Source organism: Myodes glareolus, chromosome 4 (assembly GCF_982192425.1).
Source record: "Myodes glareolus chromosome 4, mMyoGla1.1, whole genome shotgun sequence".
NCBI lineage: Eukaryota > Metazoa > Chordata > Mammalia > Rodentia > Cricetidae > Myodes > Myodes glareolus.
Window position 1 is genome coordinate 54493738 of NC_142029.1, and position 19390 is coordinate 54513127.

Consider the following 19390-nt stretch of genomic DNA (forward strand, 5'->3'; position numbering starts at 1 on the left):
AGTTAAAGGTCTCTCTAGTGACTGGCCCCTCTGCTTCTCCAATCTTCTCCCCCCTTTTCAATTATCAAAAATATAACTGTTGTTCTTGAGCTCGTCTGGTTATTTATTGTACCGACCAGATACACCAACATTACAATAGATTTTCAATAATATGAAAAAAATTCAGAACTTCTAGACCAAAAAAAATGAAATTTTGCTTAATTGTTTTAGGCTTCCATGTCTATTTTTTTCTATGTACGAATATTTTCCTACATGTATGTATGTACCATTCATTGTACATGCATGCCAATGCCTACATAGATCAGAACTGGAACTGGAGTTTTGCATGGTTTTGAGCCGCTCTGTGAGTGCTGGGAACTGAACCCAGGTCCTCTGTAAGAACAAGAAATACTCTTTAACTGTTGAGCCATCTCTCTAGCACTCCCGCCCTTTTAAAATTAATTGGCAAGGGTATGGAAACTAGATTATTAGGGGCATAGAGATTCTGTCTTTAAAAAAAGAAAGACTCTAGCTGTGCTTAGTAGAGTATCATGTAGGAGCGGTTTTAAATACAAAAGAACTGAACTATTCTTACAAGTGAGTCCTTCCTAAGACTTTTATTTGAAGATGGGTTTCATTTCGTCAAGATGACTTTTTAGAGGAGATTTTATAAAGAAGACTGATAACTACTATTTATATGTTAACTGTAAATCTAAAATGAAATAATACTTAGTCAAGAGGAGAATCCCCATGATTGTTGCACCTTGTAATAAATAAGCTCAGTAATTGCTATATGAGCAATAACTAGAAGCAAAAATATATGTGTGTCGTTATATACCATTTTAAAACTGGCAAACTAGGTATAGGCTTAATAGAAAATTACACTAAAATGATACTATCTAAAAGATTATTCTTGGGTGAGAGATAGCTTAGCAATTGAGAGCTACTACTCCTGCAAAACATATTGTGAGCTATATTATGTAAAGTCATCAAAAACCGAATGAAAAAATTGAAGATACAGGATTTTAATTTTGTCTGTATTAATATTTTTAAGCTCTAGATGCTGTAAGAATGTTTTTGTAATGTAAGATGTAAGAGTATGAACTTTCTACTTTTTACTTCAGGAAAAATTGATAAAATATGCAACTGATAGTGAAACAGTGGAGCCCGTTATCTCACAGCTGGTGACGGTAATTCTGAAAGGCTGCCAAGATGCCAACTCTCAGGCTCGCTTACTGTGTGGGGAATGTTTAGGAGAATTGGGGGCAATAGATCCTGGACGATTAGATTTCTCATCAACGGAAACTCAAGGAAAAGATTTTACGTTTGTGGTAAGTAATGATAATTTTGAGTGATAATATTTCTCTAAGTTATTTTTGTTTTATTTGAATTTTTTATCCTGTGTATGAGGGTTTTACCTGAATGTATGTCTGTACACCACATGCATGCTTATTGTCCACAGAGGCCAGAACAGGATGTGAGAGCCCCCTAGAACTAGAATTACAGACAGTTGTGAACTCCCATGTGGTGAACCCAGATCCTCAGCTAGTCCAGCTAGTGCTCTTAACTGCTGAACAATCTCTCTAGCTCTTGAATTGAGTTTTATATATTTCACTTGTATAGTCTGAAATTTTAAGTAGCTTTTATTACTAAATTCTCTCATTGAGCTCTTTAGCTAAAAGTCATAGTTTGAGCATAATAGTTGATCTAATGTGTTCTATTCTTGGAAACAGAGTTTATTATCTAAATATGGTAGTAATTAAGGTCTAATAAGTTATCTAAAGATTAACATTTAAACATAATTTCTAGTGCTTCCATCAAAAACTAGTTTTTCAGGGTATTCTAGTAATTGTGTATATTTTAAGGATATCCATGTATAACTATCAATTTGTACTTTTTTTGCTGGTTTTTGTTTGCATGGTTTTTTTTTGTTTGTTTTTGGTTTTTTTTTGGTTTTTTGTTTTTTGTTTGTGGGGTTTTTTTTTCTGTTTTTTGGTTTGTTTGTTTTTGTTTTTGTTTTTTCTCAATACTAGCGCTTGATCTTAGGACCTTGCTACTAGGCAAGTGTTTTCTCACTGAGATATATCACCAATCAAAATGAAACTTTTGATATGTTAGTGTACTTTGTGAATTTGAGTAGAAAGAATGTTGAAATTACCTTACAGTAACTACACTCTGTAACTCTCAGGCGTGTGTGGGTGTGTGTCTGTGTGTGTGTGTGTGGGTGTGGGTGTGGGTGTGTGTTATTATACGCAGGTAGAGGTCAGAGAATAACTTTGAGACGTTAGTTTACTTCTACCTATAGATGGGTTCTGAGGATTGAACACTCAGGTCACCAGGTACACTGCAAGTGCCTTTGCCCACTAAGCCATCTTGGTAGCCCTACAGTTTGCTTCCTGTCTGTTAAAACACAAACAGTACAAAATGTTCTAACTATTCAAAAGTGAATGATTTTGATACAATTATGCAACATTTGACTTCTTAGCTATGGATCATTTCAGCCATTGATACCAGCTTTGTTTCAGCTTCACTTCCTTTCCCATTTTGAAGTTCACCATGGGTAACACAGTAACTAACACCTGAAAAAAATGTGTGTATCAGTTATTTAGGGTTGTTGGTTTTTTTTGTTTTGTTTTGTTTGCTTTTATTAAGACTGGAGTAGAAGATTTAAGCTTTGCCTATGGATTGCTGATGGAGCTAACAAGAGCTTACCTTGCATATGCAGATAATAGCCGAGCACAAGATTCAGCTGCTTATGCTATTCAGGTAAGCATGTTAGTATATAATAGCCATTACTGGCTTTACAATATTAAATGCTAGTAGAAAAGCTATAAATTTCTTACTTGTAAAATACTTAGCTATTATCTTTATCAACTAAATAATACAGATTCATAATAAATATTTTAGAGAACACATAAGTTTATTTTTATGAATAAAAAAGAACAAAGTATAATAACACATACATATGAAAATGCCTTAATGAAATCCATTACATTGTTGCAAACAAAAATAATTTTTTAAAAGCATATATTAATTTTTAAAAGTATTTCACATACTACAAATACTTTAATTTTTAGAAGCTATACAAATACAAAATATCTTTTATGCTAAATAATGTGAAATATTGTTTATGATCTTCAATTTTATTTTCTTATGTTTAATGACCTATCTTGGAGAATTACCTGTGTCAGTAATATATAGCTAATTCATTCTTTGTAGAAACTGAATGATACTCAATATGAATATAGTACAATGTATTTAAGAATTTGCTTGAAACATCTAGGCTGTTCTGCTGCTTTTAAAAAACATTACTCATAACCTAGGAGCCAGGAATAGTGGTGCACACCAGTAATTTGAGCACCTGAGAGACAGAAGCAGGAGGATCACCACAAATCTGAGACTAGCCTAGTTGCAGAAAATCTGAGACTAGCCTAGCAGAGCAGCCTGGTTTGCATTGTGGGGCTTTCTTTGTCTTGGAATATCCTACAAATTTTTAATTTTTAAATAAAAACAAGTGCTTTTAATCCCAGTATTCAGGAGGCAGAGGCAGGCAGATCTCTATGAATTCAAGACTATCCTGATCTACCTGGAGAATTCCAGGCCAGCCAAAGATACATAGTGTGACACTCTCTCCAAAGTAAATAAAATAAAATTTTAAAAATTCAGAGAACATGTATTTTATGCATATGTGAATATATTAGTTGTATAAATAACTGAACATTAAAACTAATCTTAGACCAAGCATATAATTTGCAGTGATAGATTTTATTTTTATAAATTCACCCACGTAAGAGGGGTAGTAGTGTCGCACGCTTTAATCCCAGCACTTGGGAGGCAGAGGCAGGTGGATCTCTGACCTCGAGGCCAGACTGGTCGACAGAGAAGGTTCTGGAACAGGCTCTAAAACTACAGAGAAACCCTGTCTCAAAAAAATGAAAAAAAAAATTAATTAATTATTTCCCCAACTTGACAGCTCTGCCTTTTGTAAGTATCTTAAGTTAATTTTTTTTGTTGTTTTGAGTTCATTACACCTATTCTTTCCCCTTTTGGTGTGTGTGTGGGGGTGGGTTATTCTGTTAGACATTTAGATCTGGAATCACACAAATGTCTAGGTTATAGATATACATTTGGATGTTTTCATTGTGGATATGGCATTTTAAAATGCTGCATCTTGATGAAATAATCAAGAAAGGAAGTATTGATTAAAAGATTCTATAAGTCAGTAGTGGTACTTGCTTGTGGTCCCAGATGCTCAGAATGCATAGGAGGGTTGCTTTAGCTAAGGTATTTGAGGCCAACTTATCAAGACTGTTTCAGAAAGGGAGATGGGTATTCTAGTCTTTAATCTTCATGAGAAGTTAGAGAATAGAAAAAGATACAACAAAGAAAAAAAACCAGACAAAACAGAGAGCTGCCAGTGATGGCAGGAGAATGTGCTGTTCTAGAAGATAAAAATTTGGAGAAGTCTCTTTGTGATCTGTATTAAATGCTGATGACAGCTATAGTAGTTTAAGAACTGAAAACTACCCACTGACTGCATAGAAACGGAGACAATAGTTGGCCTTGACAAGATCAGTTTCAAAAATTTATCAAGAATATAGGAAGAGAGAAAGAAAAAACAGGCAAAAAAACAGTCCTTGAGGAATTTTACTATCGAGCCCAAAAGAAGAATGGGAGAGGAGCTGGGACATAAAGAACAGTAAACTTGATTTTAAAAATTAGCAGTATTTCTATATTGCCTGGGAACAGATCATTCGGAAGGAGACAGTGAATAATGTGGAAGTGATTGAAGTGTTTTTGTTTTTAATGTGGGATGTTAATGCTAAGTATACAGTCTACCTCTGACCTCAGTCCTGATGCACTATATTAACCTGGTGAGGAAACATGGAATTCAGTGCAGAAGTAGAGGGTTGGCCTTCATTAAAAATAAGAACAGGAGCTGAGGATATATCTCTGTTGGCAGAGTGGCTTTCCTAACACGCAGAACGTCCTGTGTGGATCTCCAACCTACCTTAGCTTGAGGTCAGCCAGTGATGCATGAAACCCTGCCTCAAAAAAACAACAACAAAAGAATAATTTTCCATTGTTCCAAAAGAACAATTTCTCTATTGGGGTTGGAGAAATGGCCCAGCTTAAAAGCACTGGCTACTCTTCCATAGGATTTGACACCCACATGACAGTTCACAGCTGTCTAGAATTCCAGTTCCAAAGAATTCAGTCCCTTTCTCTGGCCTCCATAAATGCTAGACATGTATGTGGTGCACAGACATACACACAGGCAAAAGTGTATATGCATAAAATAATGAAATTTAACAAGAAAGAACAAATAATTGTAATAACAATAAAGAAAGCAGGTCAAAGGTGTATAAGTATCTTGTGGTACCAGGCTCACATACAGTCTAGGAATGGAAATTGGGGAGATTGCCTATTACTGTTTTCTCTATGAAATTTGAAACAAGGTCTGTGCCTATAAACATATTATTAGTATTGGTTTATTGGTTTTTTTGTTATTTATTTTGAGGTAAGGAACTCACTGTGGAGTCCTGACTAGCCTGTAATTCAACTATGTAGACTAGGCTAAACTAAACCTCTTAGAGATCTGTCAATCTCAGCCTTCTAAGTAGTATGATTGAATTTGTATACCACCACACCCAACCCCATATTGATGTTTTTAACAATGTAGGTGAGTGTCCTGAAATCAAAGAAGAATCACAGATCTAATACATCCTGTTTATAGAATAGGCATTCTTTATTATTTTCTCTCATATTTCTATAGGTGTCTGTGTGTGCACACTCACATGTGTGCACTCCCATCTGGAGGATGTCAGAGAACAACATGAGAGAATCAATACTCTTCTTCCACCATGTGGGTTCTGGGGTTGGATAGCTTGGTGGCAAATACCTTGGCCTCCTGTGTGATCTCACCAGTTTCATGAGAGCTTCTTTTAAAGAGACTTTGTCAAACTAGAAAAGACTAGATTAAAACAAAAATTTAATAACATTTTAAGGTTAAATGAAAGATAAAATTTAAGTACTTCTTTGAGCTTTTTAAATGCTGTCCCAGTTTTTAATTTAAAAAAACTAAATATAAGATACATGATTTGCCTGATAGTGTTTATTTTTTTGAAAGTACCAGAAAAACATGTGTCTATTGCACATGATTATTTTCAATAGAACAGAAAAAGAAGAATACTATGTACTACAAGATATAATACCCTAAATTATTTGTCTTGTTTAAAAGATAGGTATTAGTGACAGGAAATCGTTCCCCCCACACCTTGTTTAAAAACATCAAAATCAATCTCTCTTCCTCTTTCCTCTCCCCCTCTCTCCCTTCCTGTGTCTCCCTCTTAGCTTTTCAGACAGGCTCTAATTATATATTTATCCTTGCCTCAAATTCTAAACCTATTTCATCCTCCTGCGTGCTGGGATTACCAACATGTACCACAACACCGAGCTTTGTTTGTTTTGTTCTTTACCGGAACAAAATAGAATCATTCAGACTCTGAACTTGAATAACAAATTGGTGGTTTGAAATTTTTTTAATTGTTTTATTTGTTTTAAGACAGTACCTCCCGATGTAGACCAGGCTAGTCTAGAATTCCCTGTGTAGTCCATGGTCTCAAGCCCATGCATGGCCTGCAATTTATAGATATCCTTGTGTCTCGCTGTTCCTAATGCTGGGGTTACAGGTGTGCTCTTCCATACCTTGGTATGAACTGATCTTTAACATTTGCATACTGTTTGGTTGGATTTTAAGCTCAGTATTTTTTTTTTTCATTTTTCCCTAGACAGGGTTTCTCTGTGTATCCCAGGCTGTCTTAGAAATCTATGTAGAACAGGCTGGCCTCGAACTCAGAGATCCGCTTGCATCTCCCTCTGGAGTGCTGGAATTAAAGGTGTGTGCCACCACTGCCTGTCCTTAAGCTCAATATTTTATATCTAGAAGTTAAGGTGTCTTAGTTTATACACTCTTTTGGACTTCTAGCTACTTTCATTACAACTCCAAAGAAATCAGGTTCTCAGGGTCAGGGCCTGGGTGTATAGCTCAGTTGCAGAGTGCATATTAGCATGTATAGAGGGATCAGTCCTTAGCACCAAAAGAAATATTCTAAGTACTGTAATTTTGTGAATATAGAAAATTCTTTTTGTTTCAAAGTAGTTCTTAATTTTATATTTTAGGGGTTATTTTACAGGAACTGGCATCGTAATTAAGTATTGTCATAGTTTTGTGACCCCCAAGTCTGGTACCTTAATGTTTCAGATCATTGAAATAGATATCCTAAGGAAGTTTGGAATCTTAAAAGTTTTCATTTATCTGTTTCACTGTGGATTTACTATTGTAAAATGTATTTGTAGGAATTACTTTCTATTTATGACTGTAGAGAGATACAAAGCAATGGCCCAGGTCACCAGTTGTGGAAGAGATTTCCTGAGCATGTCCGAGAAATATTAGAACCTCATCTCAATACTAGGTAATGTCTATTCATTTAAATTATTTTCACATAACTTTTTTAATTTTGTAAAATTTAATATTACCTTCATAAAGTTTTTAACATCAAAATATTTTTAGTGGCTGGGGTTTAAGTAAAGTGCCTGCTGCTTAAGCATGAGGATCGGCATTCGGATCCTTGAGCCCATGTAAAAAGACAGACCTAGCGCGTGTCCATAAGTACTGTCAGCAGGGAAGTGGGACCAGAGACAGGCAGATTCCTGAAACCCATAGGTCAGCCAGCCCTGTCAAACGGAATTTGTCTTGAAAAATAAGAAGTTGTAGAGTAATTAAACACCCATCATTGGCCTATTTTCTCCACATATAACATACACATGCATTCACCACACAAATACAAAAACAATTAAAAGTAATCTAAGTATGTTCTTATGTGTGTTTTCTACTCTGATTTATGCTTATACTCGTTTAAAACAAGAAGTAAAGTCAGCTCCATTTGGTTAAATTTTACAACTTTAAATATTTAAGACTAATTCATTGACGTTAAAAGGATTTTGTATCAGTTCAGTCATCAGTAGTGCTTTGAAATATCTACATTGAGTATGAGTTGGTACTATTGTGTTCATTGTTTATGTGTATGAGGATAGACTTGTGTCTACATGTATGGAGGCTATAAGGCTGGTGTCTTCCTCTATCACGTCTCTTTTATTTAAGATAGGATCTCTCACTGAGCTTGTAGCTTACCAATTAAGCTGGTTAGCAAACCAGAGGCATCCATTCATTTCTGCCTCCCTTAACTATGAGACTGCAGTTGCAAAATTTTATTTGGATGCTAGACATCCTAATTCAGGTCTTCATAAACTTGCATTTGGAAGTATTTAAATAAAGAAATGTAAGCATTTAGAACTAGTCAAAAAACCCAATTAGAGATTTTCATCCTTCCTGATTTTCCATCATGAATATCTTTTTTTCCCTCTACTTTAAATATGCGTTTTCTAAACCGGGCTATGGTTAATTCTAGCACTTGGGAGGTAGAGACAGGCAGATCTCTGTGAGTTTGAGGCCAGCCTCTGGTCTACAGAGGAAGCTTCATGACAGACACCAAATCTACAGAAAAACCCTGTCTTGGGGGAAAAAAGTGTTTTCTATTTAATTCTCCAATAACTTTGATCGGTACAATTACTAATTTTAAATTTTGGATTTTTTTTAAAACTGAAGACTTTAATTTTAGGTACTTAGGGCCATGTAATTATTAAATACATGACCTTGGAAAAATCACTTCTTTGAAGCCTAGTCAAGTACCTATACTTTTACTGAAATTTCTCATAAGAATCCTAAAGCTTGTATTTATATTTTCTGGATAACTATTTTATATTTAAAAATGTTTTTTGCAAGCTTCATATTTCTTTGTATTATAAAATATGAGATTAATATCCAGAATTCTTGTGAAAAAATGCATTTGTGATGGTGCATTTTTGTAATCACAGCACTCGGTAAACAGACATGGGGATTCTGGAGCTGGTCAGCCTGCCAGCCTAGCCTACTTGACAAGCTGTAGACTCCGTGGAGTGGTGGTGGTACAGACCTTTAATCCCAACCCTTGGAAGGCAGAGACAGGTGGATATCTGTGAATTTGAGGCCAGCCTGGTCTACAGAGTGAGTTTCAGTACATTTAGGGCTGTTACACAGAGAAACCCTGTCTTGAAACACCAGAGGGGTTGGGGAGGAGGAGAGAGAGAGAGATTGAGAGAGAGAGAAGGTATACTGCATCTGAGAAGACACCCAAGTTTGTTCACTGACCTCCACATGCACGCACATTTATAACAGAACACACACTTATAGGCACACAAAAAGTAGAAGCGCATGTTTCTTCTCACTTTAAGTAGTTGTGTACAAGAGTGACCTTACGACAGTAATGAGAATTTGTACATGATATTTTTTATTTTTCATATTTATTTGTGCTGTGCGTGCACACCCATACACCTTATGTACATATGTTTTACAGCTTACTTGGAAGTTGTAAGACAACTTATGGGAGTTGACTCTTTCCAACCATGTTGGTTCTAGGGTTTAAGCAAGCTTAAATCATACTTGGCAGTAAGTACCTTTACTTACTGAGCTTTACTTACTCTAGCCCATGATATGATACATTTGTAACTTAGAGATTTAAGGAACTTCCCAGATGCTAACATTAAGCTTTTTGATATGTAGTCTCTAAACCTTGATTACAGGTGTAAATGATACCTATATTTGGAATATTTAATTTTAGAACCAGATAAATTCAGTGTAGTTCAAAGTTGCCACAGGAATAATTTGTGCAGAAAACTTGAGAATGTGACTAACCAGAACCTGACTTGTAGTTCAAACTCATTGATTTTTTTTTTTTTACTTTTATGTTTTGTTTTGTTTTTTCAAAACAGGGTTTTTCTGTGTAGCCCTGGCTGTCTAGGAACACAGTCTGTAGAACAGGATGGCTTTGAACTCAGAGATTTGCCTGTCTCCTCCTCCCAGGTGCTAGGATTAAAAGTGTGTGTCACCACCACCTGGCCAAATTTACTAATTTTTTTAATACTAAATTCACATAAGCATTTTAGTTCCATAAAAAATTTTTCACATAAAAGTTTTTCTCCTCTTTTAGATTTTAGATGTGGGATTTCTTGTTTTTTAAGACACAGAATATAGTAAAATGAATCTTGCTTGCTGGAGACCTAGAGTATGGGGCAACTATTTTATTTATCAATTCCTAAACTTAGGTGACGATTCTGAAAGAACCGTAACTTTGAGAAAGTCCTGCAGCTATGTAGTTAGTTGTAAGAGGAGAGCTGTTTGAACTTGTTTAAGAAAATAAAATGCTGAGGACAAACAGGAAAATCATATTGAACTAATGAGAGAGAATGGGAGAATTTCTCTCATTAAGGAAAGGTAATGATACCAGCTGGGTTTACAGATTAAATTTTGAGAAAGACTGGTGGTTTATTTTTTTCTTATGTGAAATCAGAGGTACAGGAGATGAGATCATTGTCCAAAAGTGACAGTAGACGTGGTACATATAGTTTGAGGAGCCCTTATAATTTGGGTGAAGGAGAAAATTCTTTAGAAGCTAAGCATTCGATTAAGTGGTCCAACCAAAACATTGAAATCAGTTATGATTATAAAACCTGAGGAAGAAAGAATACAGCAGTGCACTGAAATTGTCAATTAATGTGGTAGGCAGTGAGTTTGGTGGATGCCCAAAATAGAGAATAATGTAACTGAGAAGCTTGAACTTGACTAGAACTTGATTGGAAGGCTCCAAGGGAAAGACATCTCACATCCTAAGGTATACCAGAGGCGTTTGTAATAACCTCTTACTCCACCCTTAAGACAGATAATAATAGAAAAATACTGTCTTTTACCAGAATTCAGCAAATATAATACAGTACAGTTCTCAGTGAAGAGGTGCATGTGAATTCTTATGCTTTCTTTACAATATTTTTCTTTTTCTTTTTCTTTTTTTTTCCGAGACAGGGTTTCTTTGTAGCTTTGGAGTGTGTCCTGGAACTAGCTCTTGTAGACCTAGCTGGCCTTGAACTCACAGAGATCCACCTACCTCTGCCTCCCGAGTGCTGGTTTTAAAGGTGTGCACCACCACCGCCAGGCTCTTTACAGTATTTCTAAATAATTTTTCAACATTACAGATATAAGAGTTCCCAGAAGTCAACAGATTGGTCTGGAGTAAAGAAGCCAATTTACTTAAGTAAATTAGGTAATAACTTTGCAGAATGGTCATCATCTTGGGCAGGTTATCTTATAACAAAGGTAAGAGAACCTAGTTTAGAATGTATTAATTGCACAGAAATTCTGAAGGGACTCCAGAGCATATACATGAGTGCATAGCATACAAGAGGATATTTCAGGCTGACAAAATTAAAAGAATATTTTAATTTTTATCTTTACATATTTTTATGCAAACAGTATATTACTAGTTAGTGATACTTTTGAAAGATGTATCGTTTATAATTTAATGAAGTTTCTTGGAAAACTAAAGGTATATTATAATTTTTCCTTGTTTGACATTTGTATGAGCCTAACTAATGAAATTAAACTATGCATTCTAAGGAAATACTTAAGACATGTTTAAATATAACTTTTGCTTTAAATTTACATTTTTGTTGTTAATTAATATTTTAAAATATTTCAAGTATTAAATGGCAATTTTAAAGCATTTTATTTAACTTTTTTAAGAACACATAAAAAAATATGTGTGAAATGTAGAATATAATTAAAGTAACTATTTGTAGCTCCAAATAGTTCGTTTAGTTCTTTTTGTGTTTTACATCAAAATTTATTATTGAGTTAAAAATAAACCTTTAAAACATTTTCTAACAGTTCAGTATTCGTAAGTCTTACATTTGACTTTAAATTAAGATCTGAGGATTGTATGTTGATTTAAAGTATACATGATTTGAACTTTTTCTGCTCAACTAACTTAATTTTCTATTTCTTATTTTTTTATCTTATAGTTTGTGATTACGCACTGCTTAAAGTACCAGTCGCATGCTTACTGTGCTGACTCACACTTTTTTGTTGCTTCTCCTAAGGAATTAGCACACTAAATTTATCAATAGCTAAATAACATATATTATAATTAGGAAAGTTAATCTATAACAAAACATAACACATTGAAAAAGAGCTGTAAAAGGGCTAAGGCTGTTTATACTAGTGTAAGCTAGCAGCTAGCTCTTCATTGCCTTAGGGGTCTCAGGCGGTCTGGCATTTGGGATTAGTTAGAGAGATCATCTGATGTTTTAGTTGCTTGAATGTACATCCTTCACTGCATGGACAATGACCTACTCAGTCATGAATTATCTCACATGCTACATTTTAACATCCAATCAGTAGAATAAATTGTATAAAACTACTAATCTTTCTTAAACCATTTGAGTTTACAGGTTCGGCATGATCTTGCCAGTAAAATCTTTACATGCTGTAGCATAATGATGAAGCATGATTTCAAGGTCACCATCTATCTTCTTCCACATATTCTAGTATATGTCTTGTTGGGTTGTAATCAAGAAGATCAGCAAGAGGTGAGTTATTTGGTTTCAGACAGGTGACACAAGTTCTGAACAAGTGAAACTATTTCTCTAACATATTCGTATTAGAAGCTACAGAGTAGGGGCCAGTAAGATGGCTCGATGGATAAAGTGCTTGCCACACAAGAATGATGACCTGAGTTCAATCTCCTGATTCCACAGTGGAGAAAGAGAACCAAACCCGAAAAGTTTTGCCTTTACCTTCACATGTACACTGTGGAACCCTTGTAATCACACTCTCACTCACATATACAAATAGTAAATTCCAGCACTTGGGAGGCAGAGTGGCAGGAGCATCAGGAGTTAGAGGTCATCCTCAGCTATGTAGCCAGTACAACTTGTATTACATGAGATCCATCTGAAAAACAAAAGCCAAAATCTTGTCTTACTAGCTTACTAGTTTTTTTTAAACATTAAAAAAAAAATGTTTAATACAAAAAACCTAATAACATTAACAGTGTGTTTAACTATTAAATTAAACTAATTCAAATTAAATTAATTTGAATCTTCTTAAAAATTTTTTTTTTTAAATATGGGCATCACATATATTTGCAGGTGCCCAGGGAGACCAGAAAAGGGTGTCAAAATCCCTGGAGCTGGAGTTATAGGCAGTGTGAGCTGCCTACATCTTGTGCATCTTCTGAACTCCCATCCTCTGAGTGAGCAGCAAGCACTTTTAACCACTGAACCATCACTCTCTAGCCCATTTTAATCACTCTTTTATGTGTATGGTGGTTTGCCTGCATGTATGTCTGTGCACCATATATATATATATATATATATATATATATATATATATATATATATATATATATATATATGGCATATATATATAAGCCAACTGTCCACAGAGGCCAGAAGAGGGTATTTGATCCCCTAAGACTGGAGTTATAGATGGTTGCGGGTCAACATGTGGATGTTGGTAATCGAACCTAGGTCCTCTGCAAGGACAGCAAATGCTCTTAACCACCAAGACATCTTTCCAGCCACCTGTTTGGTCACTCTTAATCAGCTTTTTTTCTCATTGATTTAGCTGTAGATAAGAAAGGTTATTATTAATCTCTTTTAATTATTGCTATAATGTTTGGTCCTATATGTCATATATTAATAAAATGTTACTATATGGATGCATTATTAACTATAAATTAAATTTTTAGGTTTATGCAGAAATTATGGCAGTGCTAAAGCATGATGATCAGCATGCCATCAGTACCCGAGACAGTGCGTCTGATCTGTGCCAATTGAGTACACAGACCGTGTTTTCTATGCTTGATCATCTTACCCAATGGGCAAGGCACAAATTTCAGGCATTAAATGCTGAGAAACTTCCACAAAATAAATTAAAAGGAGGTAAGGTCAGCTTAATGTGTGAATATTTTCTTGTAATTTCCATCGATTAACTTGACCTTGTATTAATTCTACAATTTAAGCATTAGAGGGTTTTTTTGTTTGTTTAGCCTCAGCTGGCCTAAAATCTCAGTATATATACCAGGCTGGTCTCAAACTCAGAAATCTGCTTGCTTCTGCCTCCTGAGTGCTAGGATTAATGGTGTGCTCTATCATGCCAGCTAAGCATTAGTTTTAAAAAGTCTGATTTTTTTTCATTTGTTTTTGTACTATTGAGGATGGAATCCAAGGGCTTATACATAGAAAGCAAGAATTCTACTACTGAACCGTACCTCCAGCCTATGTGCATTTTTAAGTTGTAATAATATACACTTTTCACTGAGAAAAAGCAGTTAATGTATATGACCTCACTTTAGGATTAGGCTGTACCTCAGAGGTAGAATGCTTATCTAGTATATTAGAGATCTAGGGTTTTTACATCCAGAACTGCAAAAATGAAACAAAAACCAAGAAACTTGCTCTTTTAAGTTCTTACTCTTTACCCATGGACAAAATATGTACCTAATTTTTTTTTATATAAGATTTTGTGAGGATTGATGAGGTGATATGCATGAGTGTTAAGTTGTGAGCTGTGAAGGAGATGATAGAGGGATATTGTGGCTTTGCTACTCCTTACTGTTAGCTCATTTGCTCCCCATGCTTCAGTGTATTAGTTTATGTGTGTCATTTTCACATCTTTAAGTTTTAAATGTTGAAGAAGATTCTTATTTCATTTGCTTTATTTTCCTGGGTTCAAGTAGTGTCTGTTTATCCAGCAGAATCTGCAAACACCCTGAGCATGCTGTAGTACACACAGTGTTAGACCTACTAGTGTGTAATCTTATTTTTATGGTATTACAGCTTTCACTAACAAGATTAAAGAATCTTTCAGAGTTAAGTGAATCTCATAAGAGTTATCCTACAAATTGGCCCGTGATCATTTGATGTCAAGAATTATATTGATCACACAGTAATGAATACTTTTCATGGTTTTGAACCTTTTTTTTTATTGCTTTTGCATTTCATAGATGGTTATAATCGTATTGCTACTGTTATCCCTCAGCCATTTTCATGGCTATTAAATTTTTCTTGCTAGGTTTTGGGGCTACTTTCAAAACTTACAATCTGATAATTACTAAACAGATTTTTACTTAGAAAATTTGTTGGTTTGTAAGCCACTCCCTCCATTACTCATATGAATGTTAAGGACAATATGTTATTGTTTAACAAATTTTTCTATATTTGCAGATAATTACCTGTTTTCAGGAATGTTTTCTATGGAGTATGATTAAGTAGCAGTTAAGTGTTTGCTCCTAGTTTTGTTTGTGAAAATCTTATTGTTAAAAGCCAGCACTAACTTGACTTATTTTCATTACCACTGCAATTAACATTCCATCTTTTAAGACTAACACTTGGAGGCAAGGAATACAAACAGACCAGAGAACTTTTCCCTAAAATGAACAAAGGCCAGGACTCATCCTCAGCACTCAAGGAGGGAAATAAAAGCTTCTATAAACTTCAAAATAAAAAGATCTCTTCTATAATTCTAAACTTTTTTTATTGAATAATTGTATCTTATCAGTATTTTGTAGTAGTAAGTAGTAAATAATTTTATTTCTTTTACTCAGTTTTCATATTTTTTTAATATTCAATCATAGTTTTGCATTTGGTACTTGAAATAACTTGTAAGGAAGGCAAAAATAAGTATCAGTATTTCTCTTTAACATATGAGAATTGGGTTCAGTGAGTTGAATAATGTCCAGAGTTAAATTAATAATAATGGTAGAACTGGAGCAAGATTCTATGAGCAGTCATCTTGTTCTTTATTAAGATCAAACTATTAGTCTTTAATGCATTTGTATTATTTAATGAAAAAATTAAAGTTAAATGCTTCATCTTCTAAATTTTTATCTTATCAATCTTTAACTACTTTTTTTTTTAATCCAGTATCAAATGTGAATTTTGAAGACTATCAGAGTGTAACTCGCTTTCTAGACCTCATACCTCAGGATACCCTGGCTGTAGCTTCCTTTCGCTCCAAAGCATACACACGAGCTGTAATGCACTTTGAATCATATATTACAGAAAAGAAGCAAAATATTCAGAAGCATCTTGGATTTCTACAGGTTTGAAATTAATATAGTGAATTTAATAATAAAAGTAGCATTGGCAGTCATGGTGATATTGTTAATTTTATTGACTATTTCAGACACTGTGCTAGGTACTAAGTATTTGTAATACTTTTAGATTCTTACGGATAATGGGAAGAGATTGAAACAAATTTGGTAAAATATGTAAGTGTTTTGATGCATTTGTCCTGAAGAAGGGCACTGTATTGTCCTTAAGAGTAGGAAGATGAGGGATCCAGGAATAACTTAATGTCAATGATGTTTAAAATAATCATAGTTATTAGAGATAGCTCAGTGGATTTGGGAAAGAGCATCATGTATGCAGACAGTAAAATGTCAGTTTTAGAATGACATTTAGCTATGATAAAGGAAAGATCCTATGCCATGGAGAACCTTAGAGGGTGTGTGCTGGGACAGTATTATAGTATCTTAGCTAAATGTCTATAGCAGTTGTGGAGGAAGTTGTGTATAAAGGGTTATAAATCGAGGCACTGCTGTTGTCCTTGGCAGAGGTGGTGACCTCAGTTTAGGGTAAGTAAATAAGGAGATGTGAGAATGCTGGTGAAACAAAGGTTTAGAAGATAAAATGCTGTGTGAGAAACAAAAGAAGACGTACATGGGGCTAAGACAGCATACCCGCTTGTCCCAGTACTATTCTTGCTGAAAAGATCAGTGGCCTCCATGGTACCAAGTTCAGTCTTTATTTTCTTAAACTCACAGTATTATTTGTTGGACCTTTCTATGATCATCAAGACTTGATTTTAGCAGATTTGGTGTTACACAATGGTAAGCCCAGCACGAGGGTGGTAGAGGCAAGAGGATCAGGTGAAGTTCAAGTTCGTCAAGGCTATCATGGGCTTCATACAACTCTGTCTAAAACACACAAAACAAGTGTTTTATTATTGTTTGCTCTTTTAATCTGGGAGACATTTGCTTCCCCCAGGATTCAGTTCTCCTTGTTTTCTCTTGCCAATGCATTGTTCCTACCCCGAAAACTACTTTATTGAGTCATAGCTGGTGCACAAAGAGTTGTGCGTGTGCTACATGATGTTTGTAGCTAACACACACACACAGTCATCATAATAATACTAGGAATATCATTACTTCTGAAAATTCCCCTCATACTCTTTATTGATTGATGGACTGATTTGTGCGTATATTAAAAGCAGTTAACATAAGAACATTCATTGAACTCTAAACATACGATGCTATGCTATTAACTAGTCAGTGTGGTTTATTCATGTTGTATAATGTTGTGGCCTTGTGTAAATAATTCCCCAGTCTCCTGCCCCTGACAAGTACCATTTCTCCTCTCTATTTCTATGAAGAACCTAAAGTAGTGATTATATGCATCCATTCTGTGTCTGTCTTATTTGCCCTACAATTCTTGAAGAAAAAGAACTTAAAATTAAGTGCTTTTTCCTCCCTGTAGTCTATTTGTAATTTCATTTTGCTTTTACAGGATTTTATTATAAAGATAATTCAAGCAAGAAACATTTTCAAAATTGTACAGTTATAGCAATATAACAATATAAATATAGCACACATATGTCCACCATCTGAATTCCACAATTAACATTTTTTTAGTATTTGCTTTATCTGTTCACCCATCCCACACTTGATATTCAGTTTGCTTTGGCTTTTTTTTTCTTTTTCTTTTTTTTGTATTTCATTGTAAGTTGCTGGCATTTGTGTTTTAGGTCTGCTTTATTCCTAGTTTTCCCCTTCTCACATAATAAACCCTGAACCCAGATCAAATATCTTAAAAGTAGTGAGTGGCATTTATCAATCTCTTCTACATTTCAGATACAAATAAATGAGCTTCAAGGACAGAGCAGCAAGCACTTTGAAATGCTCGTGTTTGCTCAGTTATCTGAATTCCACAGTAGTGAGCTATCCATTTGTGGCATCTTTTGTTCTTTCACAATTGGTTGCAGAGAGTGTGGTGGTCAAGATCAAATATCTTTCCAGTTATAGATGTGGGCTCATTCTTGACTACTTTTTCGTAGTTCTATGTCAAATTTATCCACATATCCTGGTTCCATACTTTCTTGTAACAGTTCATTCTTTACATAATAAGTAAAGTCTCTCATTTAAAAGCTATTCAGTTTCGTTGAGATTAAAGCATAGTTCAACACATGCCATCTTGAAAGTGTACATGATAAGCACAGTAAGATACTACTTCACATCCACTAGAATAGAGTTCTGAAAACACCTCTAGCAGGTTCTGTTGTCCTGACAGTGACAGCTGAACTCCTGCCTCAGAGGTGATTCCTTGTGGTTGCGTGTGTAGCTTCTTATGAGCGCAATCGTTTTCAGCAGCACCAGTGCTGCTCTCTGTGCAAGGTAGAAACTCCAGCATCTGTCTTTAGCATCCTTTCTTCTGTTTGTTTCTAGTATTATTTTCTCTGCCTTTAAAGAATGCCTTGTGCTAACTTCTCAGATTTTTATCAGTAAGCCTGAATATCTCCTTTAAGCCAGGGTGGGTTTTTTTTGTTTGTTTTGGTAGCCTTTTGTGAGTGTTTTTTAGTTTGTTTATCTTGGGGTTTTTGTTTGTTTGCTTGCTTGCTTGCTTGCTTGCTTGCTTTTGACAGGGTCTTATATGGCCTAGGTTGGCCATGAATTTAATATGTATCTATTATTCCTTATGTTTCTTCTCTCCTTAACAAATTGTGGGGTTAAAGTGTGTACCCCCATATCTAGCCATGCCCAAATTATGAATTAGTTGGGTTTGTTGAAGTTTTCTCAACATCACTATGTTAAAATGTTTATTTAAAACTTTTTAAAAAATTTAAACACAATAAAACACTTACAGATTGTACTCCACAGAAACTATTTTCATTTGGACTCAAAGAAAATTTGGGATGTGAGCCTCTCTGTAGTTCTCAGAATCAATATTAGTTGCTAATGTCAATTTGTATTTTAGTGGAATAAAAGTGTCAAGGTAACAGGATGTCTGAGAATTGTCCTGGAAACAAATATAAATAACAAAAAAAAAAACAAGTAAGACAGAGTCTTATTTATAGTAAAAATTTCTCATATGCTGTTTATGTATGATTTTGGCTTTACTTTTTATTATGTTTCCTCTCTTATTTGATTGGGTTGTTTTTGTTTTTTAATGGATCAACAAAGAAATTGTATGCTGCTATGCATGAACCAGATGGAGTGGCTGGAGTAAGTGCAATTCGAAAAGCAGAGCCATCCCTAAAGGAACAGATTCTTGAACATGAAAGTATTGGCTTGCTGAGGGATGCCACTGCATGTTATGACAGGGCTATTCAGCTAGAACCAGACCAGGTGAGATGATCATTTAAAAGCTGCTAAATAGGAATGGTAGCAACCTTGGTTTCAAAACTGTTTTTGTCAAGATC

The 19390-nt window shown here is 34.8% G+C and overlaps 1 protein-coding gene across 2 annotated transcripts in view; it reads left to right on the forward strand.

Moving 5' to 3' along the window:
* The window catches only part of Atr (ATR checkpoint kinase), a 107805-nt gene that overhangs the window by 41066 nt on the left and 47349 nt on the right, over positions 1-19390 (forward strand). For both annotated transcript variants that reach the window (XM_085689551.2, XM_085689552.2), the window contains exons 22-29: positions 1104-1310; positions 2632-2745; positions 7339-7454; positions 11107-11227; positions 12361-12498; positions 13662-13854; positions 15838-16016; positions 19152-19316. In XM_085689551.2, the coding sequence (XP_085545677.2) occupies positions 1104-1310; positions 2632-2745; positions 7339-7454; positions 11107-11227; positions 12361-12498; positions 13662-13854; positions 15838-16016; positions 19152-19316 (1233 nt within the window). The remainder of the gene's footprint in view (positions 1-1103; positions 1311-2631; positions 2746-7338; positions 7455-11106; positions 11228-12360; positions 12499-13661; positions 13855-15837; positions 16017-19151; positions 19317-19390) is intronic.